Source organism: Cajanus cajan, chromosome 2 (assembly GCF_000230855.2).
Source record: "Cajanus cajan strain Asha chromosome 2, NIPB_CcT2T_4, whole genome shotgun sequence".
NCBI lineage: Eukaryota > Viridiplantae > Streptophyta > Magnoliopsida > Fabales > Fabaceae > Cajanus > Cajanus cajan.
The window spans coordinates 72,547,883-72,573,031 of NC_138518.1; the positions used below are offsets into that span (position 1 = coordinate 72,547,883).

Sequence of the window (25,149 nt, forward strand, 5' to 3'; positions counted from 1 at the left end):
TAAATACCCTAGGCACCACACTTTGTAAATACTTTGGATATTGAATATAAAGAGAGCCTTTTGTGCCTTTATATCTTTCCTTAGTCACCCTTGGCTAATTCGGCCACCTCCCTCCCATCTCCACCTTGAGAGAAACAACCCTAGAGGTGGCCTTCATCATCATGAAGTAAGCCAACCCTAGAGTACCCTTCTCAAGCATTTTCTCAAACACCTTCTACCCAACCTCCATTTTCGTCCATTCCATCATCATCCATCCTAAAACATTGTGCCACCTTTGAAGAACTTGATCCGTGGAGTAGGCGTCCTCTTCCTTGTTCATCATCTCAAGGTCATGCAAGTTAGGATGCCATCAAATCTGGAAGTCGGGTTGGAGATGTTTTATGAAAGACATGTTAACATTATTGTCGACAGGCCACTTCATTAATGATAGTTCTGTAATGAATTATTGAATTTTTTACTGCTAAGCTACGTCTTCTATGGAACTCAAGAACCATTCACGATCTTGCCCCACCACTACTGTCAAGAAAGAGTGGATTTCCATGAATTTTGATTATCTTTCTGTTGACAAGTAGTTGAATGACGACAACACTAAGGTAAATAACAAAAGGAATATAATGGCATGATTAAATTTAATGAAAAGAAATGTCATGCAACGTATTTTGTTTTTCCTATTATTCTCGATCACCATCTCATTGAGTGCTTTCTCGGCTTGTTGAATTCGATTTTATTAACCAATTAATTGGCCTCCTCCAATATTCATTTCTTTAATTTGATAGGTGAAGTTCGCCATTCGGTTGTCACAATCCTTCTACAAAATAGAAGTGCTAAAACTAGCATATGCTTAGTGTGGTAGACATGGATCGTGTGGTGTGCGTCCTATCCTCACTACGCCCTAGCAAATAGTCAGTATTTACTTTTTTGAAACCTATTTCGAAAATCATTTTATCAAACAAGTTTTGTTTTTTTATTCTTATACAGTTCTTAACAATTATTTAACAAATAGTTTTAAAGAAAAAAAAATAACTAAAACAGATTACACGACCCAACATGGAGCAGACACAAGCGTCATGCTAGTTTATAACTAATGTATTTAAAAATGAATTTTCAACATCAGCCGATGTTGGCATCCTGCAGGTTCAGAATGATAGTTGCAAACTAACTTGCAATAGAAATAAAATGAGAAGTAAACATTGCGCAATAGCATTTCAAGGCCACATCCCTAACCACGGCAGCTGCAACTTCAGTCTGACGAAAGAAGGGAATCAAACAAATTCAAAGAACCAAGTGCTAGCCAATTTTCTGAGCATCACTGGTATTCCCACTGCTTGCTCTACACCTTGAGCAGATAGTAAATATTTTAATACCATTTCACCTACAATTAAGAGATGCAACAAGGGATTTTTAAAGCATTTCTAGATCATTCAGAGACAACAAAATCCGACCCTCCTAAACAATTCCATGTTGTATTAGTTAAGACACATCGATAATATACACATGCAAGGCTCTGAATCATGTTTATAGTTTAACCTAAAAATAGGAACGAGGTGTAGGAAAGTACTAAGCACAAAAGCTAGATGATTTATTTTTAAGATTGTATTTTTGAAGTAGAAGCATGCCACGTGATTGTAAAAATGGAATATTAACTACCAGATTTTGCAACATCATTTGGATGCATAACCAACAAGTTTAAAACATAAGCATATTGTTCTTAATGAATTAATTTATGCCTCCAATATAATTTAGGGCATACGATAGTCTAATCCACCGAGCAGTCATAATCAAATCCAAGGTGCAAATCTCGAGAATCGAGATACTTGATAAATCATTAACACAATTTTGAATATTAATTCATTTAAATACAAAATACTCATGCTCATGAAATCCAAAACGGTGGTGCACAAAATTATGCAAGTAGAATTAGAATCGCTTCTCACCAGTTCTCTGCTTGCGGAAAATTACGACTGTAGAATGGAAACTCGAAGAGAAAAATTGTTTTGAACCATGCCGGTAAGTTCCCGTAGACTGATGTTGGCAACGGGATTAAAGGGCTGAAAATGATTTGGCTTAGTCATTTCACCTTAACGATAAAAGTACAACAATATCCTCATCCCACTAGTTGGAAAGACATTTCTCCATAATGAGACACTGAAAATAAATAATAACATGGAGGAGGTAAATTAACCTGGTTCTTTTTTTGTATATCCTATATCCATCTACATTGCCAAACTTCTTATCAGCTGAATCCTGTCTCCATCAAGCAATTCATCATCAGGAAAGCCATGAAATTATAAGCACAATTTTGATCAAATCAGAGGTAAGAAGCAAACCTCAAGCATTGGAATGCCACTGACAAAAAGAAGCAACAATGTGAGAAAGATTGGTCCAATGATTACCAGCCACTCACCACCCTCCAGTACAGGTGTAGATGCCACAAAAATTCCCCACCAAAGCAATATCTAAGTTAAGCATTCATCACATTCCATTAATTTCCAACGTTAGTTTTCTAATAAAACAAGAAATATTGTTAGAACATTGAAGCCCTTATGAGACCAACCAAAAACCATTAGCTGAGCAACAAAAGGGGAAAAATAATGACTTTAGTTTATACTATAAAAGAGGCTGAAATGTAACTAAATAGCTTATTCTGGCATATCTCTGCAACCATATGCACATTTTCACAGAAATTACCATACAGTATACCAAGTCATTTGTTCCACATATTATCGAGTCTGGTTTAGATTCAAATAAGTTATCTATCAAAATTTCAGATAAAATAGGGACAAAGATAAACTTGTCTCAGGCGCACCCTGAGTTGCTGCTACTGCACCAAAGTCCAAAGGTGTGTTTGGGTAAACAATTTGATTAAACACTTATTCAATAAGTTTATCATATGAGAACCTTTATCATAAGATAGGCTATGAACCTTAATTAGTTTAAAAAGAAAACTTATTTCAGTAAGGTTCACAACAAAACTTGCTGAAATAAGCTAAAAGGAGCTTATGGGAAGATCCCTAGCCATATTCATAAATCTGACCAAGCTGCTTATAAGCTCTTTCATATACATCCTGTAATACCAAAATATTTTCATTTGAAAGTAATAACAGCACTAACCTCGCCAAAATAGTTAGGATGACGAGAATATTTCCAGAGTCCAACATTACACCACCTCCCTCTATTTTCTGAAGATCTTTTGAAATGCAACTTTTGTTGATCTGCCGTACCTTCCACAATAAAACCCACAGACCATAAAATCCACCCTACTATATCGACAACATGTAGAAAGGGATTTCTGTCGCTTGCATTAACTACCGTAACAGGTAAACTCACAGCCCACACCCAGACAGCCTGCAAAAAAATTGAAGTAAATGACAGGACTTCGAAAAGGAAGATTTCCTGAAAAAGCAAGACCAGTGTACAAAATCTTAAAATAAAAATGATAAAAATCTAAGAAACCTGAAATATCCAAAATATGGCCAATCTACCCAAATTATTGCGCATTTCATCAAAGCGGTGGTCCTCTCCCCATTGCAAAATCCTGGCAAACATATTCAGAAATTAGATCAAACTATAAGAAATTCATAAACAAACTTTGATAACTAAAATTCTTGATATTAAGCTATGTTGAAGCAAATATATGTTGAGCATGAAAAATTGGGAAGAATTGACCTGTTTAACAAAATAAATAAATAACTTACTTAACAATCTATGAGGCCTTGCTATAATACTTTGACCACAAATTGGTCACTGAACCAAATATGTTAGGAACATGGTCAACAATGCAGTATACAATATAAAAAGCATTGTGTAGAAAGGGAGTTTTAAAAATAAATATTAACAATACAACATGATAACTGAGAGCCCCTCTGATTTGTTGAAATTTATTGGGAAAAAAAAAATAGTGAATCCCACACCCTATTTGATGACTCTTGATTTGCAGTTTTCAATGAATTTTAATCAATAAGAGAATGTGTTGCTAGCTCTCTTCTATAATAACTATATCATAGAATCATATATTGTTTTTTTTAATTCCCAAAACTAAAACTTATACTATGAAATATTTTCTCTAAAGAATAGGCAAATTCTTTTTTTTTTTTTTCTAGCACTAATGGTATTCGGATACGACATTGATGTCTGACTAATTTGACTCGAACCAATAAAACATTCTCTCTAAGTTGTTAATGCAGTTGGATTTCTTGATTTTCAAACTCAAGACTTTTAATTAAACTAGAACAATCACCTACTAGTTCATTTATGCTCGGTTGTTGTAAAGAATAATAAACAATTTAATTAAAAATAAGTCAAAAAAGAAAATACAGTAAAGATTGCAACGAGAAATAATCTGTTCAATTCAAGCATTTGAAAAAAGAGGATGTATAACTGAGACAAGCAAATGTGGCTGAGAAGTACACTAAAGTTGAGGATCGAAACATTCAGATCCCGGCAAAAATAAAGGTAATAAATAAAAGAAAAAAGGACTTGGAATGAGATTGGTCCAAATTATGTGATACATGGAATGGAATAAATCACATACTTCACAAAATTTTATAATCTATAGCCCTACTACCACCACAAATTCATCAAGCTCCATAATTTTCAGAACTTTTTTTTTTTTTTTTTTTTTTTTTTTTTTTTTTTGCGTATGAGGCCTTGGATATAGTTTACGAGAGACAATCCTGCTATTATACTTGAGTTGAGTTAAATAGGACCACTATGGATAGCAAAGTTCATAGTTTTCAGAATTTAATCACAAAAAAACCATAAAAGTGATTATTGGGTTGTTTATTAGGCTTTTAGCTGCAATGATATGTCCATCATCATATACATATACATATACATACCTGAATAAGAGGAAAAGCCCCAGGCGAAGTCCCCATATCCCAACAAACAAAGTAAGGATTATCTGCAAAGAGTGTATTTTATTCATCATTGGTCAGGGAAAAATAAGACACTATTTTCTAATCAAAATTTTCAATTGTCTTCGTCTGTCAATTCCAAATTTACCAATAATATTTAAATAAAAAAAATGTTATCTTACCTGTCGAAAATACCAGGAGCCTTTGAGAAACAGAGTCAATAAAGCAATTATAATGAAATTCGAACTTCCTTCAAAGAGAAAAAAATACAGAGAAGAAGGAGTTAAATAACCACTTTGTTTAATTTATTGAAGTCAAAGAAAAGGTCAACGTGAAGTAACCGGCAAAATCAGTGACTTTGTCGAATTTGAGGAGCGCAGTGACGACGAAAAACAGAAACTGATAGGCAATCTGCAAAATTAAAGAAAAGAAAAGCATATATTTGAGATGAAGAATAATAATATGTGAATTGAGAAAGAGAGAATAGAATTTAGAATGATTACAGTGACAAGGGCAGTGAGGGTTAAGAAATGAGAGTCGATGACAGTGCCCATTGTGTTTCCTTTGTCTTGTTGAATCCGAAACAGAAGAAGAAGAAGAGGTGTCGTGTGCGTCAATGTACGACCATTCGTTTTGTGGAAGTAAGTCACATTCTTAACTCTTGAATTCAATCCATTCCCATCCACGCACATTGATGTACGTATATGGCATGTGCCCACTGCCCAGGGTCTTGTTACAATCTTACCCCTCTCCCCACAACAAATTCATTTTGCTAACACTTGCTTCTTTTTTAATCGTATTACATTAATCAGTGACCAGCTTATTTGATTTAATCAAAATTCTAGTATCAAGTTTAATTCTATAAATAAAAATTTGGATTACATTGACAAAAATTGCATTAAAAAAATCACAATCATAATTTGCTAATAAACTTACAGAAAATATTAAATATGTATATTTCTTAAATTATTACATCATTCAATAACTTTTAATTAAATAATATTTTCTCAAAACTTGTCATTACATTAAAAGTTTCTTTCTTATATATACAATATTTTATTATTAATTCAAAATTATATCAATCAAAATTTAGAACATTCTTCCGTTCTTCGGTAAATTCAACCTTATACGAGATACGGAAGAACTGTTATTGGATTAAAAATATATATTGACCAACTATACAAATTAGCTAGTTTTTTCCCTGTTCAACACGAACATGTGTTATTGTTATCGTATTCATATGTGCCCTGTGACGAGTGTATACCCATGCAAGATTTTGCTCTGGAAATGAAGAAATTGTGTGATTGCAGAACTGTCACATGAATTTCTTACATATCACCTTAGTTCACGTAAAGTTTTAGTTTGTGTGAGAAACACATGAATAACTCTGTAAATGAGTAAGGCAAATGTGTAGCACTTAAATATATAAATCAAACAAAATAAACCCATGTGAAAATAGGTGTAAAATAAAAGCAAGCTCCTACGTAACGTATAAACAAATACGCATAAATTTCAATGCTTATTTAGATAAAATCCGTAAGAAAATAAAACGCTACAAAAATGAAAACAAGAATGGTATAGTGCGTTAGTCAAATTATCAAAACTGAGGTACGGAAGATAATTATAAACTTCTTTAAGAACGAACTCCCTTGAGGCTAACCATGCGAGTAGATACATCGCTCTGGGGACCCCTCAATGCCGAACCCCCTTGAGCAATCCTCCCTGAACCTCCATAGGAAGCATCTTGATGTCGTGCACTCCGGTAGCCAGAACCCGTTCCTCGACCCCTCGAATAGCCACTCCCAGCTGCTTGGCCTAACACCATTGACCTTCCACCACCATACCCTGCACGCCCACTGCTTTGCCGTGACTGAGAATGGGACAGATCTTGCCACCTGCCACCTGAAGAGGCTGCTCCGCTACCAGCAGCAGCAGCAGCTGCATAGTCCTGGCCATCTCTCCGCCTTGGAGGCAGATCCAATCCACCTCCACCTACCCTTGCCTCTGTTGCTCTTTCATTACTCTCGGCAAGGATAGATAATTTCTCTGTCAATTGGAATGCTAATGCTTGCAGCCTAGAGTGTTCAACATCTTGGAAAACAATACACCCAGTTGGCTGGTCCCAGCTTGCATGAAGCTCCTCATTAATCATCATCCTACTGACAATGCTATGAGTGCGAGAAACAGAGAGATCAAAAAAATTTGTTAGCTGATCCAGGCTCAATGATTCATAAGATGAAGAGAAGGTAAAGAGGTATGTCCTTAGTGCCTCCTCCTTAATTTTGTCCTTCAGCATTTCAAGCACGGTGTCTCGATTTTTCACAAATCTCCATACATCAAGAGACACAATAGTGTCAAAAGCCTTCTGGAAGTCTCCCTTGCAAAGAACCCTTGTGGCAGCCATAACATGATCTCTGACATTATCTGGTGGACCAGTGAATGTTTGTTTGTCGCTTACCTCAAGCAAGCGACGGAACGTCTTACTAATGACCTTGCGTTTGGCATCATGAACATTGGCTGCCATATTGGGAACTTCCAGCAGCATAGCAGATACAAGATGTACTGCCTCGAGGAGCTCAAGATTGATGTGCATATGATATGGCATCTGCCGTCTTCTTTCCAACCTTTCCTGAAAGAGTTGAAGAGTTAACCGCAATGTCAAAATGTAATTCATACAATTCTAAAACAAAGAATTAAATTAGAACTATAATACTGATATCCAACAACATATCACTATTAAAAGACACAACATAAAAAGTTAGATCAGTCCTTTCTCCAGACCAAATTATTATTACAGCTTCACATGACTTCAATTTCTATCAGTTCTTTCACTAAAGATTCTTGACATGATGCCATTTTCTTATAAAAAGGGTTTACCACTTCAGTGTTGATTATAGGACATCTAAGCAGTTAAACACTTTCATATAATTTTCTGGTTAATTACAATGCATGTTTAACCAAAACATACAGCTTCACCAAACAAATAAAATGTAATACTTAATGCCTCGCAGCCGACAAGCACCTCACCTGAACTTGGTAGTGAGGGACTATAGTGAGAACCAACTGACTAGGAATCTACTTATTTTGAGATATTTTCAGTTTTGGAAACATCATGGTAAGCACAATAGCACAAACATACATGCATACACACATCTTCCAGCTACACCCTTAGTAACAATAAATGCATTGAACTCTTAACTAAGAACAGGACCTAAAAAACTTTCACCATATCAACCATTCAAAAAAGGGGAAGAAGGGGGGGGGGGGTGTTGTACCTGCTCTGGAGTCTTCTCGTGATAACGACTTTGGGACACACCCTGTGCAAGTAACTCCTTCACTCTTCCACCAGAATAGAGTTCAGACAGACAGCCATGTGCTTCAGAAATTAGTCCAACCCGAAAAGCACATAAACCTAACTGTGACATGGCCCTGTTAAAAAGTATCTGGGTTGAAATGTCCAAATGCTGAACACTATCTTGCAGATGACTCATAAGAAGCAGATCACGGGCTATTGGGAACTCATCAAGAAGAGCATGGTGATATATATCACATAGCATTGCCCGTGCTTTAGTTCGCTCATCTCCATATTTGTATATCAAAGATACCAATACATCCATTAGGACCCTGCTATTCTCAGGGAAGGTGGGCTTCCGGGCAACAACCTCTGGGGTAACAACAAATGCAGTAGGAATTCTTGATTCCTCAAATCCTTTTGATTCCTCACTTGCCTCCCCTCCATTATCTCCATCTTCTGTCAACTCTGACAATTTTCTCATTGCATCATAAACCTCTTGTGGTTTGTAGTAAATGAGCTCAACCCTCCTCAAGGCCACCTTAGATGCAGCTTTGAAATTTCCAACTCTTTCAAGATATTCCTGGACATTCTGAGCAAGAACCAGAAACATGGGCTCGTCCTTAAGTCTCACAACATAGTCACGTGTATGAGGATCTATGCACTGCAGGCTCTTGAAATACTCAACATCAATTCTTTCTAAGAAAGCAACTAAATTACCCCAAACCCGAATTGGTCCATTATATTCAAGACCTTTCTGAGATTCATTCTCATCTGGTTCCACTGAATCATCAACCACTATGTTTGGGTAATGCACTAGAATATCAAGAATTATCAACATGTTCTGCACACATTTTTTCCAAACATTTATTGGCATATGCCCATTGAGGCCCGGATTAACATCAAACTGAGCAGAAACCACACTGAACAAAATTTCCAGCTTCTGTGCAGGGGTCTTAGCAACTTTTGTTAAGAAAGTGAGTTGCTCAACCTGTTCAAACCTCCCAGTTCCTTTCCTGCCCCTAGCAGCCACAACCTCTTTAAACTTCTTGTTAACAGTGTCCCATGTGATCTCACTAGGGTCTTTCATGAATTGTCTATCCAAAAGCCTGTCCTTCTTGCTAAGCTTTTGGTCCCAAGGACCTTCACCATCATCTGCCTTTTCATCTTCATATTGAGAGGCTTCGGAATCAGATTTTGCTTCTCGTCTTCGAAGCTGCTCTGGCTCAATAATCTCATCATCACTTTCATACTCTTCCTCACTCTCCTCTTCTTCTTTTTCCTCCTCGCTCTCAGGATTCTCCCTGCACTTATTAATCATCTCCTCATACTGCTTATTATTCTTCTTCAGCTTCTGCTTCATTGAGTTCAAGGCTTTAGCATTGCTACTACTCATCTTCTTCTTGGCATCCTTATTAGCCAAAGCCTGAGCCAAGAAATCTTCCAACATCACAAGTGCCTTGATGTAAAGATTGGGAGCCTTCTCAGACTCAGTGACACGCATGACTTTCTCAAGCTGTTTGTTAATCTTGTCAAAACTCTCTTGCAAGCTCACCCAGTCGTTGATCTTCATGGCATTCTTCATCTGGTCAACAGTGGAAGCCATCTCCTCAAAACGCTTATCTTTTGCTGACCTCACAACGCGCTTTTGGCCATCCGAGTCATCACTGTCACTTGCATTGTCCTGCAGGTACCTGCTTGTCACTGCTTGACTAGCAGATTCACCCACCGTGGTTTCAACCTCCTCATCATAATCACTCTCCTCCTCCTCGGAATCGCTTCCACCCTGCCATTCAGTAAACAAAAAACATGCTTTAATAACACATTTTCTTCAATCCAATGCAGCAAATAACCAAACCATAATTAAGAATGTGGTAAAAACCTGGGTCCAGAATCTTGAAGCCATCCTTTGTCAAAAGTTGTGAGGAGCGCTGAGAATCTGCAAATGAACTTAACAATATCAAATTGTAGTCGTATCATAATTCTGTAACACAAAAGCATAAAATCAGATAAAAATCTATTTTTCATTAACAACAATCGTCTCACAGAAAAGTATAAAAATAAAATAAATAAAAATTTATACTGTTGAGGGAGAACAGGGGTTATTCCACAAGCATCGCATGGCTCAATATCCTATGCAACATCTAAAATGTCAATTAAACCAAACAAAATTCTCAACCAAAAAAAAAAGTTCACAATGTTGGGAGTTGCAGACACACATACACCGGGGTTGGGTCCCCCCTGTTCCACTCGAGCTGAGTTGGAAAAAAAAATAATCTAAGAATCGAACAGAGAAAACGAAACACATTCAGAAACAGAGAAACGAATGGAAGACAGGGAGAAATCTGGTGCAGAAAAAGAAAATAAAAATCGCGTGATTACGGTGATTTACGACGCGAACGAAAGAGAATTGGGTGAAGAGAACGACTGAATCAGAAACGTGATTGAGATTTGGAATTGGTTGCACGATTTAAGGTTCGTGAAGAAGAAAAGTTTTATTTTTTTTAGCTTAGTAAGCTAACCTGAGCTTGAGTGTCGTGATGTGGATGGGTGCTGCTAAGGAAATAGGGTTAGGGCACAAGAGGAAGAAAAAAAAAACAATTCTATTTTTTAATTTTAATTTTAAAATTCATTTCGATATTTTATATTTTAAAATATTTATTAAATTTTTATCCTTTAAAGTTTAGCTCAATTTTGGCCTTATTAAACAATCAACTTTTAGATTTTGGTTCACAATTTTAAATATTATTTTAGTTGTTTAATAACACTTAAATTTATCTAAATAGATTCCCTTATATAAAAATGCTATTGAAGGTGATATTCAAAAAAAATTATAAATATAATCAAAATTGTGTAAAAAAATTTCACAATAAAAAAATGATATTAAATTCATTTTTAGTTGCTTATATTGTTTAAGTTTAAATATATTTTCAATCTCTTAAATTTAAAATTAATTTTTTTTATATCTATGATTTTTTTAAAAAATTATCTTAAATTTTATACTCAAATTTTGTTAATAATATGTCAAATATTATTGTATAAAATTTACTTATTAGTATCTTTGTTAGTAAAAATAATATATTAAATCTAATTAATGTTTCACAAGTGTCTTAATCTATCATTTTTAAATATGTTGTTGGTGATTTGAGAGATTAACACAAAATTTTAAAAAATTATAAAATTAAAAAAAAAATTAAATTTAAGAGAGTAAAAATAAATTTATCTTAAATTTAAGAGACTAAAAATATATTTAAACTTATAATTTATTTTTTATGCAATTTTCATTATTTTTTATGATTTTTTGGTTGTAGCATCAATTGATTCAATACTACCAATAGTGTTTTTTATATAGGTGAACATGCCTTGAATGAGTCAAGACAATATTCTTGGTATAAAAGGCTAGAATGAATCTTTTAAAAGATAAAACACCAATAATGAATTTAATAAAAAATAAAAGATTAAAATTATAATTAACCTCAAGAATGTATAAAAGAGAGAGAGAGAGAAAAATTAGACTATAAAATAAATGCATTGTTTAAATAAATAGAAATAAATAAGAGAAACAATTGAAAAATATCTCTCAATTTATTTCTATTTGGATGAATTAAATAAATAAATAAATTATATTGATTAAAATGGTTAACTTTAACCCCTAAAATTAATTTTTTTTTACTTCATTTTTAAAACATAAAATAATCTATTACTGTTTTAAAAAATATATGTTATGAAATTATTTATTTATTTTTTGTGGTAAAAAAAATGTAAAAGAAAAAACTTCCCTTTAACTCAATCTTAATCAGAATATCCAAATTTAATTCCACTTATATGTCACACTATAACTCAATCTTAAGCAGAATATCAAATTCAATTTCACTTAATAATTTGAGAATAAATTTATGATTTTATGAAAAATACTAATAACATAATATTTGATATATTCTTTTGAACACACTTTTTATAGGTTAAAATTGGTTAGAAGTTAAAAAAAAAAAATTGTGAGTCTCATGTGTTATTTAATAACTATCTCTTATGATCTTATTCTTTAATTTTAACAAATTACAACGAGCATGTTATACCAACAAGATATTAGTTAAAATTGATTAGAAATTACAAAAGTTTGTGAGTTTTACATGCTTCAATCTTATTGTTTTCAATAAATTTTAATGAATGACAAAGAATGTGTTAGAGAGTGGATCATTGTTAACAATCTTATCGTCTGACATACATTAGAGCCATGACTAATAGTATTTGAGAGTATCTTCTCGCTCTACCATTTTTAAAACAAAAAAACAAAAATAAAAACATGTTCAAATAATTTAGGACCAAAACTTGTTCGAAATAAATCAATTTTACCGTGAGACTTTTTCAAATACACCTCTTATATACAATTCTCTTAAAATATTCATTCCTTTATATCAGAATTGGGTTAAAAGTAATATAGTGTTATAATTTTTTAGTTATATATCATAAATTAATAAGAAAAAATCTGTTTGTTCTAAGAGTAAAAGAAATTAAACTTGAAATTATCCCTGATACCCCATTTTTCTAACTTGTCCTGCTAATGATCAAGGAAAAATTATTTCTTTTTATTCTTCATTACAGCTGCCATTAATTGACTTCTTTCACTCTTCCAAATAAATGTTAACATTTCTGAATATAAAATAGATTTTCGGAGTAATAAGAAGTGTGTTGCAATTTGAATATAACAATATATGAAGAAATTTGGAGTATCTCAGTCAAGTAACCAGAGAAATGAAATGTATGAATTTGAGGACTGCACATATTATTTTAGGTACTTAATTTGAAAACAATACCTCTCAATCCCATCGAAAAGAATGAGAAAATAAATGGATAGTTTTATGTGATACAAGATGAGGACCCCGCATTATTGGATAAAGGACTTATCAACAATGCTTAGGACTTACTAGAGCAAAACTTGATTTGGCCATAATTTACATGCTTGCATTTTATCATTAAGCAGGTGCAATGGAAACTTTTTCAACCTCTACAATGTACTCAAGTGTTGCAAGAGGAGGAATTTGCACACCAGTGCCTAAATCAGCACCATCCTCTCCAAACCCCAATTGTGGAGGGACTATTACCCTCCTCTTGCCTCCTGCCTTCATAGATTTTAGCAAATACTCTATCCCTTCACACACTCCCTTACTATATGGCCTTGACCCCATCACTAGAGCCAATGGTTTCTTGTCCCCTTCAAATGTGTTCACAAATACTTCTCCACTGCTTTCAACTTTCCCCATAATATCAATCACAACCAAATCACCTAGCCTTGGTGAAGCTCCACCTCCAACTTTCAACTCATAGTACCTATAATTCAACACATTTTGTGTATCACAAAATGAGGCATATACAATAACAGTATAAAATTAAAGAAATACTAACAACACTTTTTCTTATACTCTCTTCTCAGTACTTTCCTTATTAGTTGAAAATTGTAAAAGGATCGTTCCATTAAATCAAGAGAGACACTCATTAAATGAGATATGATACTAACAAAAATTGTGATGTCGAATAAATTTCAATCAATAAAAGAGAATATAAAAAATAGTGTGGATAGAATTCCTTTTAATATTATCATAGTTTATAATGGATTATGAAAAATAATGAACCTTATGCCATTAGGCAGCACCACCTCTTCCACCTTCTCAACGTTCCTGTGTGAGACAAGAAAGTCATGACTATCAGTCATTGCTAAAAGAACCAACTAATATGTGTATAATTTTGATGAACGTAATAGGGGTTGTCAATTTTCTTAAAGAAGTCACTGAATCAAGTGAAGTAATATTGTTTTTGTTGATAAATAAAAATAATTATTAAAAAAAATGTTTCTGCATGTAATTGTTACACTGACCTTGTATTTGCCTCTTTCTGAGACACCTCAAAGCGAGTCTTAATCTGTTCTGAGATGACACCAAATGCAAGGAAACCAACCCAGGCAAGACCAGCTCCTAGTCCAAACCTTCTTGTCAAGGAAGTGGCTATCCAATCTGTGGATTCAACCTTGGTTGATGAAGTGACTGGTTTGATGGGCTTTTGTTGCTTAGCTTCAGTGGACACTTGCACTGATTCCTCATTCAAATTTGTTGTTCTAAGCTGTGGAGATGAAGTTGGGGACTCAGATTGCGGGGGAGGAGTTGGTGGAGGTGTTGGTGGGGGTGTTTGTGATGATGAAGAAATGTGGTGAGTTCTAGTGAGGGGGAGGGAGAAAATTGGTGGGGAACCAAAGAAAGTAGCCATGTTCAGAAATGAAAGAAGGTTGGTTTAGATAGAAAAGGTGAAAAGAAATATCTTACAAGGTCCATGTTAGGGGCTAGTCCCCACCTTATCCCTAACCATGTGGTGGATCCATCTTTAGCCTTTACATGTCACAATATAAATTATGCCGACTTCATTCCTTGCTTTTCTAGTAGAAATTTGTTTCTTTCTTTGTCAAAAAGGGGGGAAACACGAGTGGACCAACAATTGATTTTGGATCAGCTAATTTGTAACAGTTCTAATTCAATTATTCAAAACTAAAGAAAAAATGGACAAATTTTACTACAATTACATTGGTCATATCTTTAATTAACGTGAGATTAAATACACTTCACAACCAAACACAATAAATATGTTAAAAAAAATATTACAATTTTATTTTCACCAAAGATATCTTCTATCAGATAGTTGGAGACTAATTTTTTTAGAAAGGTAAATATTATTGAAGTTTTTTTCTTTAAACAAAGTCCTCTTCATAATCATAACCACAATTAAGAATCGAACTTTTATCTGTGTGCTAAAAAAAAACTCCGTTATTTATCAATCTTATTGATAATTGATAAGCGACTACAATTAGAACATGCTAGAAGTGACCGCAATTAAGGCAAGTTGTACATCATCTATACCGTGGCAGGAGGTTGGAATCCCATTTGCTCTTCCCCATGCATATCTATTTGCATTTTTTTTTCAATGTTAATTTAATTGTTGATTACTTGTTCTTATCATACTCTTCAGCAAATTAAAAGAGAATAATATGAAGTCTTGCTCTTTATATTTTTAAACGAATAATATTCTGCTTTCTGCACTTGCGAAAGGAAGAAGCTAATCAGCAACCTATATATATTCAATAAATATAAACTACACCGATTGATGGATCAACCAATGGGTTATAGTAAATGGGCAAAGTGAGACCAACTACACTTAAATACAGCGCCTACGCCGTTTGAGAATATCTATAGAATAATATTTTAAAACGAAATCGCATGGCTCAAGAAAATTGAATACATTTACCCAATTTACATGGTCACTAATTACAGCAGCAAGCAATTTTCAATTAACGTTAATCCTTTTTCTTCTGTTCAAATTACAGCTGCAACTTTCCATAACTATATATGGACAACAAACTGATTACAACATTTTCCAAAGAATTTTGTACAAACAAATGGGACAAAAACAAAGGAACAGAAGGAGTGAAATCTTGAATGAGAATGTAAGTTAGCGGATGGTCTTTAACCAATCACTTTTGTCAATCTCAAATGGTAAATACTCTACAACTTGCCCTCACATTTTTAGCAGTAAAATGAAAAACAAAATGTTAGTAGTATAATTGTCTCCTATCCTGCAGGGTCTTCAGCAACTCGGGATGACTGAGCACTTGGTCTGTGCACTTGAGAAACAGTAATTGGCTTCTGCAACGGCTTCAGAGCAGCCATGATTTCAGCAAATGTAGGCCTCAACTTTGGATCGCTATAATACAGAAAAGTAGCATATCCAGTCAGTCATACATCTTATTGTAGAAAGAAATTCTTTCAGAACGCATATATTTTTTACATGCAATAACTAAGAAATACACCATATACACAACCATAAAACATGTTTATACCCTTTAAAAGATCACATTCATATTTGAAAGAAAACATATGATCATGTTATATCTCATACTGTTCCACCATGTAAACTTCGTGAGAAATTTACCTTACAGTTGTAAAACATTAAACAGCCTAAACAGAATAAGAACAATTTCTTAGACTGTGGCAACAATTTGTCACTATTCTATTTGGTTCAATAGAACAGTATAACATATTTGGTTCACAGTTCAGAATGGAAGGACCAAATGATTAAAAATACACTCACGTCTGCCAGCACTGTCTGATAATATCTGCAATGGCAGGGTCTACATCATCTGGAATGTCAAGACGGCGATGTTGGAAACCCACAGCACCAACAACTTGCATTGGATTCATTCCTCCCCAGGGTTGTCTCAAAGTACAGAGCTCCCATAGTATGACCCCATAGCTAAAAACATCACACCTAGAAAAAGAGTCACAATTTGTTATCATAAAAGCATTAGGTTTTAAAAAGTGTTATAGCCAATGATAGAACATTGTTTTGTTTTCCCTGAAACTATAGATTCCGGAGATTCCACCAAGTAACCAAGCTTCTCTTTGGGTTGATAAATGAAGGAACTTAATTACATAGAACAAAGACGCCATTGAGACTTAATTACAAAAAGAAACTAACAAAGATAAATGACTATTTCTTCAAAATAAGCTGAACCAAACATGCACTTAATATAAGTTCATAAATTTGTCTGTTGATATTTAGAATATGCTAGCAATAACTAGTTTGTCCTGCCTACCTATTAAACTAATGAAATCTACATAAAATATTTGCAAGCGCGATGTGCTACTCATTCATTTTATGGAAATGTTAAATAAAGAGTGGCAAGAAGGGAAGGGTTTTCACCACACCTTCCTGTCCCACCAGCAAAATAACAAATACCAAGAATAACAAAGCTTACTTTTCATCTGAAAGTTCATTTCTCAACACTTCTGGAGCCATCCACTCAGCCTGAAACATATTATACACATAAGTGAAGTACTAGTATATCCAATTCGTTGTAGGCTGTCTTTCATCAATGCAGATAACAGAATGATAATGCAAGAAAATGGATGTCAAACAATGCCTAAATTCAGAGCTTCAAAACCACAACCAAAAGGCAACAGAAAGTAGTTTCAAAATTTATTAGGAAGAAAATTCTTGGCCTTTCAAAAGTAGTTATTAGTTAAAAGATATACCAAGTGCCTGAATTTGTGAGTAAACATATGTGTATTAGCAATAATTTCATTTAAAAGGAACAGATTTTACAATAGCTGTTTCACTAAGGAAATAAAAATTGTGATAGCTTACTGTTCCTGCAGTTGATCTGGAAGAAAGGAATGTACTATGCTTCATTCGTGATAAGCCAAAATCGCAAACCTATTCAACAGGAAAAAAGTGATAACCTATCAACAAATAGCACTTACAGCGCTATTAAGGGACATTAATCACGAGATTCAATTAGCACACCTTTACAACCCAGTTTTTATCAACAAGAAGATTTGGGGACTTCAAATCACGATGCACTATCACTGGAGTGGAGTTGTGCAGATAGTTCATCCCTCGAGCCTGAATAGCCAAAAGAGAGACAGGTTATATCATGACATCCACTGGTCATTACAGCAATAATTTGCTGAATGAAGCTGCATTACACTTAAAGACAACTAAATCCTTACAGCATCAAGGGCCATCCGCAACCGCCTTCGCTCATCCAATTGATTGTTAGGTCGGTGAATTAATCTATACAAACTCCCCCTGCAAAAGATTATCTCATCTCAGTATTTGAAGAATCAAACTCGAAAAAGACATTAATCAAATAGAATAAACAACCTTGAGTATGGTTATCTAAAATTTCTGACTTCTTAAGTTATTATTCTAGCAAACATCAGTATAAGTTGCAAATAGATACCTACAGTTTCAGTTCACAGCATTCATATATTAGAACATGGTATGGAGCATAATCACAAATATTTATGAACACGATACACTAAATGCATTTAAACCTACAGTTTCAGCTCACAGCAACAGCATTCATATATTAGAAAATGGTATGAAGCACAATCATAAATATTTTATGAACATGATACACTAAATTCATTTCAGAGTACTGCTAATTTTGTGTATATAATCAAAGACTTATTAAGATAGAAAAGAGAGGTTCAAATGCCATTTTACCAAAAAAATTATAGTGGTTTCCACCATCAAATGGGCATTTTTTTCTTCCCACAGAATATGCCACATCATTCGCTAAAGCTTCAGAAAGCATTTTTTGAAGATGTAGCATTATTCTTTTGTCTAATAGAACAGTTACAACTATTTGTCTATTTCATTAATTATAGTGGTAGTGCAAGTAAATATCAACTTTTGAAAATTTTCAAATACACAATAATCAGTCTCATTAAGCTCAGGAGATGAAGAAATTCAAGTTACCTAGGAAGAAATTCAGTAACAATCGACAGATTTGGAGGCCGAGTTACAGCTCCCATGAAGAGAACAACATTTGGATGCCTAAGTCTTCTCATTATTTGGACCTAAAGCAATTTATATATATTAAATAAGCACTTCCATCATTGAACAGGGAACCGTGTAGATATGTAAACATGGTGGGAAACCAAAAACAACTAATATTACATAATCTCTGCAGAATTGAACCAAAAATATTTTCGATAATATTTTGAATTGATAAATTTTGATCCAAAAATTAGAAAAATTAAAAGAAACGACTTGATCAAACTATCTTCCATTTGATCCACTTATCTCAATAAGACACTAAAGCCTCTATTGGTTTATCACTTCACCAGACCTAGCTATAATTTTTGCTCTCAATGGAATCATTAGTCAATTGAGAGCAAAAATAAAATAGAAAAGGCAAAAAAGAAGAAATATCAAAAGAAGAAAACCGCGGGGAAGTAGAGGTGGGATGTACCTCACTTTTGAATTCTTCAAGTGATTCACCAGAGATATCTTGATATAGAAACTTCTTTACGGCTACTTCCTGTAAAGCAAAGACAGGAAACATGCGGTAAATATAAAAAATCTATAATCTACAATGTAATAGAAAACCACCCTTATACATACATATATATATATATATATATATAGACATGTGACAACATAAATGAGAGGTAACAAAATTACATTTTATAAATTGTTGCACTTGCACATACAAAGGTGCAATTGCACATACAAAGGTGCAATTGCATCAGTGGAGCCTTAAAAGGTTCACATTTTATTGCGAACAAAAATAACCAAATGAATAATGAAAGAAAGATGAAAAACATATGTAGTATAATAAATAATACAATGGGTTAGGTTGATGAAGATATGATACTCACAGTCCCATGCCAATCACCACGGTACACTTCCCCATATGATCCTGCATGCCAAATACAAGCCACACAGTTGCAATTGAGTTTTTCTACGGAACACCAGACAGTAAAAAAAGAACTCCTATACACAGTAGCACTGTCTAACAGAAAAATGTAATATAGAACAATGTACAGTTAATACCAAGTCCAATGCGCTCTCCCATCGCAATTTCCTCCCATGGAATATCATACTCGGCAACATCATCATCAGATTTTGTGCTGTCATTACTTACTGATCTATCAGATTTTCTCTCGCCTTCCGAGTTTTCTCCTATAGCATTGTGCTCTCCATCACCACTACCCTTTGGCTCATCACCATCACTCCAACGGCCCTGCTCATACTGCTTATTGACAGCAGCAGTGGTTGCTACAACAGCTGCAGCAGTAGCAGTAGCAGCTGCTGCTACAGGAATCTCAATATTCGAGTCATTGTTCGACTTTGTCACAGCAACTACCATAGAAGATGCGACAACCGCAGCGGCGGCTGCTGCAGCCGCCGCAACTGGGACATTTTTCCCATACTTTACCTGAGTTGCTTCTGCCTGAGATGATAAGTGCTGTCCAGCAGCTTCTCCTGCATCAAAAGGAAGGCCAATTCCTAAGCCATCTACAGGCTTAGAATGCTCCAGCTGACTGATAGGAGTTGCTTTGCGATGAACTCGCTGCTGAGGCAAAGGAGGCAAAAATCGTGCAGGAACTAGATTGTCATCAGCCTTAGTTTCTTGTTTGTTTTCATCTTTTTGTTCAGTTGGGGTATCTAACTGCCCATGATAAATTTCAGAAAATAAGTTTGGAGGTGCAACAACACCACTTTCAAGTAAAACATCATGAAGTTTTTGAGCCAAGTTAGGGTTCTCCTTAGCAGCATCAATCATATATTGGGAAACATCTTTGACTTTCATTCTACGCACTGCAGGGGAACTGATCCCTTCAGTCCAAGAAGGAGATCTTCCATGCATATAAGGATAATTAGGTCTGCTAAGGGATTCCTTCACTGTCATGTTCTCTGCATAGGGGTTACTTTTTGATTCAATTGATTCTTTCCCTGCATAGGCAAAATGCTTTGATTTATTTTCCTTATCCAGAGTCACAGGCTCTGAAGTTTCTTCAGATGAACTTCCAACCCCACTGCTGAACGATGCTATACGAGACAAATCAAGCTCTCTTGATGAAGGACTGGCTGCAAGGGAAGATCCGTCGCACTCAATGTGTGATCCAGTTGCATCAGATGGAATAAGTGTTCCAGGAGCTGCCATTAGATCAACAATGTACTCCCTGAAATTCATATCAATCACACTTCCTTATACATAATAACAAGTCTCCGCAACTCCTACTTAAGAAAGTTACAAAAAGAATGAGAGAATATTCAGCTACAGGCAATATTAAATGATTAACTGAAAAAATGGACAACATGATACAACAGGAAAGGCTAACCTAGACAAAAGACTAGTAATATAGCACAACTTCAAATGTGCAACAATATGAGTATTGCTGAAAGAAAGCATCGAGTAACAAGATTTCATGTATATTCTACTCATATTGAGTGTTGCCAATAGAAAACGAGTACGAATTTGTTTGGATAAACTTCTTTAAAAACACTTATTGAAGAAATTATGAAGGAATAGTGAAATAAGTTTCTCTTAAAATTAACTTATACATAAGCTAATTTATAAACTCTATCATATTAACTTATTCAAAAACTTAATTTATGCATCAGTTAGTTTTAGCTTATAAAGAAGCTTTTTTCATTTTTCTTTTTTATTTTCTTCTCCTATAAGTGTTACTGTTAATCAAAAAGTTTATCTAAATAGATTCTAAATCTAATGATTTGAGGATAAAAATCTTGTTTCAATGTCCATTAGGACAGAACTATAAAAAGGGCATAGTGTATGAACTCCCACTCAGTAGAGTCTAGGGAGAGTACATAGATGTAAGCAATCTTACCTCAGAAGAATATATAAACCAAATAATTATGCTGGCTTGCCTATACCACAAAATACAACTTTAACAGTACTTACCTTCCATCATCAATTTTGACAAAGTTCATTGCCACATCATCGGAACCCATATACTGCAGTCCTTTCACCAATCGGCATGGGATGCCCAAACTGTCAGCTAAAACCTACATCAAATACAGAGCAATATAATTTTATTACATGAATTATGGAAGTTTTCAAAAGAGTGTGACAACAATCACATAGCATACAGTAGTCCCAACTGTTGATTCTCTTAATATAATGTTATTCTGTTTTGGTTTAAATATAACCGTAATTAATGTTACTAGAGGCTTACATCAACCAGACCATTCTTCATTGAAATGTAAACAAGAAAAGAGAATGTGGGGAAAAGTACCTTGAATAACAATGCACGATGCCGAGCCAATCCAATGGTCAGTGAACCAAGTGGCAAAACCATGCTACCTAGGGTTGCTTTTAGACTGTAACTAAGACTGCTCCATGCTCTTGACATGCTTTCGGGATCTTCAACTGATCCACCCATATAGTCTGCCACAATCATTGCAAGCTTGTGTACCAAATTACTTACTTCAAAATCCTTTCTTGAATTGGCTGCCATCTCCATGGCTTTTTGTTCAAGTTTCAACAAATTGGAATCAGCAGCCCTATTGACCAAGACTGCTTCCCATGTGACATCATCTGGGGTTGTTATTCGTTGCAGATCAACAAGAGAAGGCATTCTTGCAGATGTTGACTCGGTTAAGATCCCATACAGATCATAGAAACCATCTGAGATTTTGTCATCATAACCAAGAGCGTTGTAATTCTGTGAAGCACGGATAAATCTACGATATGAGATAAGTCAGAAAGGAACATAAAGTAAGACATAGTACAGTTAAGTAACTAAGTGATATAAAGAAAGTTAGCTTTCATGCATCATTTTCTTAATCTATTCAGCATCGTTAACTCTGAAGTTAGTTTCCCATATCTCATACCAAGATGTCAACCAATTTTCATATAAGTCCAAAATGCAATTACTTAATGCATCTCAGCTGCAACTGCAGTATCCCTTTTCAATACATATTAGCCATTATAAAACTTCAAGAACAAATATGCTGAGTGATATTGGAAGTTCTAAGTTCCAACCCAACAGCACTGTTCAGAATGCTATGGATATATTTAATAATGGCAAAATTCTCCCAACAATCATGATTTTCTATCCAAGTCATTTCACACAGATAACAAAGTTAAAGAAAAAAACTACATGAGTGAGGTCAAATGCAAATAAAGAGTCCAAGATCCTTTCCTTTCATCCCCCTCCCTCCCCTCTCTTCTGCAGGCTTTACACTCATTCAGAATATGAAAATGAAGCACCATCTCTGCATCAGAAATTCTTTAACCGTTGCATATCTCTATTTGTAATAGATGATACTTTTGTTTTGGTGGCACCCTCGTGAGTGCAACAACAAGAACGTGACTTCAACCTTTAAGTCAAGGACTAACAAAGTGACTTACCCAGTAACGGTAGGCCACAACTTCAGCTGGTGTATTATCAGGGTCACAAGGTCCCAAACTGATCTGCTTAACAGCTTCAATCTGTACAGCCTCAGGATCCTCCTTTGCACTCAGCTCCAAGGCCAGTTGTATCTGATATTCCTCTTCCACTTCAGGATCCCTCGAAGCGCTAGACTCCGAATCACGCCTAGCTGAATCAAACACAACATCCAAACCACCACTGCTCACTGAATCATAAGGCTCCATTCTTTCTCCTCTAGCCAGGTTGGGAGAAGGAGGACTGGCACTCTGCCTATTAGAAACTGAATGTAACCAATTTGAAAGCTTCTTAGGGGTAGTGGATGAAGATGAACCATCACTGGACTTGTTGCTCTTTGATGAAGTAACCCCTTGTGCATCTTCTGATTGATTAGACATGATATGAAGCTTCTTAAGAATGTTCTTCATATCTTTTCCTTGAGCTAGAGTACTGAATGCTAAAGAAGTGGAAGCCTCTCCATTGAGTTCTTTGACCAAGCATGAATCTCTCTAGAGTCTCAAAGAATGACCTGTTGGTACCTAGAAAACTATTCAAAGAACCCCTTTTTGGCAAACAGCTCCTAATCCAAAAAACCAAGATATTCCAATCCAAAAAACAGCTCCAATCAACAGGCTTTGCACGTTTCCAAATCAAGGCGATCCAGATGGTTTGAATTGAACTAGAGCAGTCTCCTACTAACCAGACAAGATTGAAATATTCCAAAAGAAACACAAACAGATGTTTTATACCATTCACCACCTTTAGGAAGCAGGGAAACCAAAATCACTGAGCCCCCATATGGAGAAAGAATGGATCTTTGCTTCTGTGTGCGGAAGGAATCAGAGCACAAAAATGGAAGAGACAAGAGAGTTGTGAAGACAGCAACATTAAAGGGCAGAGGCTAAGACAGCAGAGACTAAGAGCAAGTGGGAAGAGGTAGGGGCCACAAAGCATGACCCACTTGACAAGAGAGAGGGGTCACAAGTACTTCACAGTCCCAGAGAGAAAATTAAAGGGGAACATGGTGGTGGGACTGGGAAACATTGAAACAAACACACAACATAACCAACTTGCTTTCTCTTCTCTTCCTCCTCCTTATCTCGATGTTTGTGTGTGTTTTGAGGAGTCCCAAAAAGAAGTGGTGGTGCTGGTGGTGGCATGAGTTGGGTTCTTGTGGTGAACTGGTCAGAAATGGCATATAGAATGAACAAGTTGGAAAAAATAATGTGGTTGCTTTGAGGTTTCACCTTTTGCTATATCAAGCAAACCCAATCTTTGTCCTTTGTGTTAGGACAAAATGCTTTCAAGTGGAAGTGGCAAAAAAAACTCACTTACATGTGCACCCTCATCTCATCTCATCTCATATCTACTACTTGAGTAGCCCGCACTCTGCTCCCTTCTTTTAATGCTCACTTCAATACTAGACTAACTCGCGGATAACGGTATCCATTATTACCCCTTCTTCTTTTTTTGCCCTTTTCAACAAAATGTGTTTGCTACACTGCTAGTGCTACACAAAATGATAGGTTAAAAAATTGCATGACAGCATTGTGGTGGAGAGTCGACTAGACTTCGTACTATTTCACCTTTAGCTATTACGCACCATTAATACTTTTGCAGAATCAGTTTTTTTCCATTTATTTCAATAAATATTCCTTCTTCTAGTGGAGTCATATAGTAGGGATGATTAAATATTAATTTACCTTAAACAAAATACACATTTTTTTAGTATTTATAAATATGGCCGTTTAATTAAAAAAATCATTTTTTGCAAACCTAAGGTGTGATTCAGTAATTTTTCTAATTATAACATATTCTATAAATTATACATAATGCTACTCAATCAAGTAATGTTATTACGGCTCACAATACTCGAATATAAGTGAAGTGATTATATGATAACTCTAACAAGGCAACAACGATTCCTATAATAAGTATTGATATTATTTTAAAATATGAGTTTAATTTTAAAAAGCATATGGACATAATTGGATTTGTGTTGAGTTCAAAATAAGAATCAAAAATCATGTATTTTACTTGAAAACTTCACCGCAACTGATCCTAATCTTACTTTCACCATGATTTTAAATTCCTTTGTTTTCAACTCAAGAATAATCTTTGATATTATTTTAAAATATAAATTTAAATTTAACTTAATTTTACAAAATTAATCTATAAAGTAATTATGTCTCTCTGTCTTATATACATTATTTTAATCATATCACTAATCTAATATTTAATATTTTTCTAATTTTTTAAAATGTGAACTAAA

General features: G+C 34.7%; 4 protein-coding genes across 8 annotated transcripts; all 4 read right to left on the bottom strand.

Moving 5' to 3' along the window:
- Positions 1-940: 940 nt before the first annotated feature.
- LOC109799461 (3-oxo-5-alpha-steroid 4-dehydrogenase (DUF1295)) lies at positions 941-5,538 on the bottom strand. 2 transcript variants are annotated; one of them, XM_020360032.3, is made up of 10 exons: positions 5,357-5,538; positions 5,195-5,264; positions 5,036-5,103; positions 4,839-4,900; positions 3,454-3,535; positions 3,112-3,345; positions 2,328-2,456; positions 2,183-2,244; positions 1,935-2,048; positions 941-1,336 (listed from the first exon to the last, which is right to left on the bottom strand). In XM_020360032.3, the coding sequence occupies exons 1-10, from the start codon at positions 5,405-5,407 to the stop codon at positions 1,288-1,290; spliced, it is 921 nt and encodes a 306-aa protein (XP_020215621.2). In that variant the 5' UTR covers positions 5,408-5,538; the 3' UTR covers positions 941-1,287. The 2 variants fall into 2 exon arrangements, with proteins under 2 accessions (XP_020215621.2, XP_020215622.2); XM_020360033.3 differs by having other exon boundaries at positions 941-1,372; positions 5,357-5,537.
- An 815-nt stretch (positions 5,539-6,353) lies between these two features.
- On the bottom strand, positions 6,354-10,717 carry LOC109799510 (eukaryotic translation initiation factor 3 subunit C). Of its 3 annotated transcripts, none has more exons than XM_020360083.3 (4): positions 10,668-10,717; positions 10,028-10,084; positions 8,129-9,931; positions 6,354-7,482 (listed from the first exon to the last, which is right to left on the bottom strand). In XM_020360083.3, the coding sequence occupies exons 2-4, from the start codon at positions 10,049-10,051 to the stop codon at positions 6,487-6,489; spliced, it is 2,823 nt and encodes a 940-aa protein (XP_020215672.2). In that variant the 5' UTR covers positions 10,052-10,084; positions 10,668-10,717; the 3' UTR covers positions 6,354-6,486. The 3 variants fall into 3 exon arrangements, with proteins under 3 accessions (XP_020215672.2, XP_020215671.2, XP_082925085.1); XM_020360082.3 differs by having other exon boundaries at positions 10,528-10,669; XM_083068959.1 differs by lacking the exon at positions 10,668-10,717 and adding an exon at positions 10,369-10,494.
- A 2,181-nt stretch (positions 10,718-12,898) lies between these two features.
- On the bottom strand, positions 12,899-14,491 carry LOC109799642 (FKBP-like peptidyl-prolyl cis-trans isomerase family protein). The gene is made up of 3 exons (XM_020360242.3): positions 14,018-14,491; positions 13,776-13,820; positions 12,899-13,473 (listed from the first exon to the last, which is right to left on the bottom strand). Exons 1-3 carry the CDS (start codon positions 14,401-14,403, stop codon positions 13,119-13,121), a joined length of 786 nt encoding a protein of 261 aa, XP_020215831.2. The 5' UTR covers positions 14,404-14,491; the 3' UTR covers positions 12,899-13,118.
- A 961-nt stretch (positions 14,492-15,452) lies between these two features.
- On the bottom strand, positions 15,453-24,310 carry LOC109799481 (Protein kinase superfamily protein). Of its 2 annotated transcripts, none has more exons than XM_083068957.1 (13): positions 22,859-24,310; positions 21,741-22,169; positions 21,407-21,510; positions 19,531-20,663; positions 19,356-19,396; positions 18,947-19,015; positions 18,451-18,551; positions 17,697-17,775; positions 17,491-17,589; positions 17,332-17,400; positions 16,943-16,992; positions 16,276-16,452; positions 15,453-15,888 (listed from the first exon to the last, which is right to left on the bottom strand). In XM_083068957.1, the coding sequence occupies exons 1-13, from the start codon at positions 23,303-23,305 to the stop codon at positions 15,756-15,758; spliced, it is 2,931 nt and encodes a 976-aa protein (XP_082925083.1). In that variant the 5' UTR covers positions 23,306-24,310; the 3' UTR covers positions 15,453-15,755. The 2 variants fall into 2 exon arrangements, with proteins under 2 accessions (XP_082925083.1, XP_082925084.1); XM_083068958.1 differs by having other exon boundaries at positions 21,741-22,188; positions 22,859-23,000.
- Between the last annotated feature and the right edge of the window lie 839 nt (positions 24,311-25,149).

What these genes read in the sequence shown, in the direction of transcription:
- LOC109799461 (XM_020360032.3), bottom strand. Translation starts at nt 5,407, where the DNA reads ATGGGCACTGTCATCGACTCTCATTTCTTAACCCTCACTGCCCTTGTC. An exon ending in CAAAGTCACTGATTTTGCCG is followed by an intron (nt 5,104 to 5,194) that starts GTTACTTCACGT and finishes TTCTCTTTGAAG; the next exon opens with GAAGTTCGAATTTCATTATA. An exon ending in GTGGCATTCCAATGCTTGAG is followed by an intron (nt 2,245 to 2,327) that starts GTTTGCTTCTTA and finishes TGATGGAGACAG; the next exon opens with GATTCAGCTGATAAGAAGTT.
- LOC109799510 (XM_020360083.3), bottom strand. Translation starts at nt 10,051, where the DNA reads ATGGCTTCAAGATTCTGGACCCAG. An exon ending in CTTCAAGATTCTGGACCCAG is followed by an intron (nt 9,932 to 10,027) that starts GTTTTTACCACA and finishes ACTGAATGGCAG; the next exon opens with GGTGGAAGCGATTCCGAGGA. An exon ending in ACGAGAAGACTCCAGAGCAG is followed by an intron (nt 7,483 to 8,128) that starts GTACAACACCCC and finishes CAACTCTTTCAG; the next exon opens with GAAAGGTTGGAAAGAAGACG.
- LOC109799642 (XM_020360242.3), bottom strand. Translation starts at nt 14,403, where the DNA reads ATGGCTACTTTCTTTGGTTCCCCACCAATTTTCTCCCTCCCCCTCACT. An exon ending in CAGAAAGAGGCAAATACAAG is followed by an intron (nt 13,821 to 14,017) that starts GTCAGTGTAACA and finishes TGTCTCACACAG; the next exon opens with GAACGTTGAGAAGGTGGAAG. An exon ending in GTGCTGCCTAATGGCATAAG is followed by an intron (nt 13,474 to 13,775) that starts GTTCATTATTTT and finishes GTTGAATTATAG; the next exon opens with GTACTATGAGTTGAAAGTTG.
- LOC109799481 (XM_083068957.1), bottom strand. Translation starts at nt 23,305, where the DNA reads ATGAAGAACATTCTTAAGAAGCTTCATATCATGTCTAATCAATCAGAA. An exon ending in TTGAAGAATTCAAAAGTGAG is followed by an intron (nt 18,552 to 18,946) that starts GTACATCCCACC and finishes AAATTGCTTTAG; the next exon opens with GTCCAAATAATGAGAAGACT. An exon ending in ATCAGACAGTGCTGGCAGAC is followed by an intron (nt 15,889 to 16,275) that starts GTGAGTGTATTT and finishes TCTGTATTATAG; the next exon opens with CGATCCAAAGTTGAGGCCTA.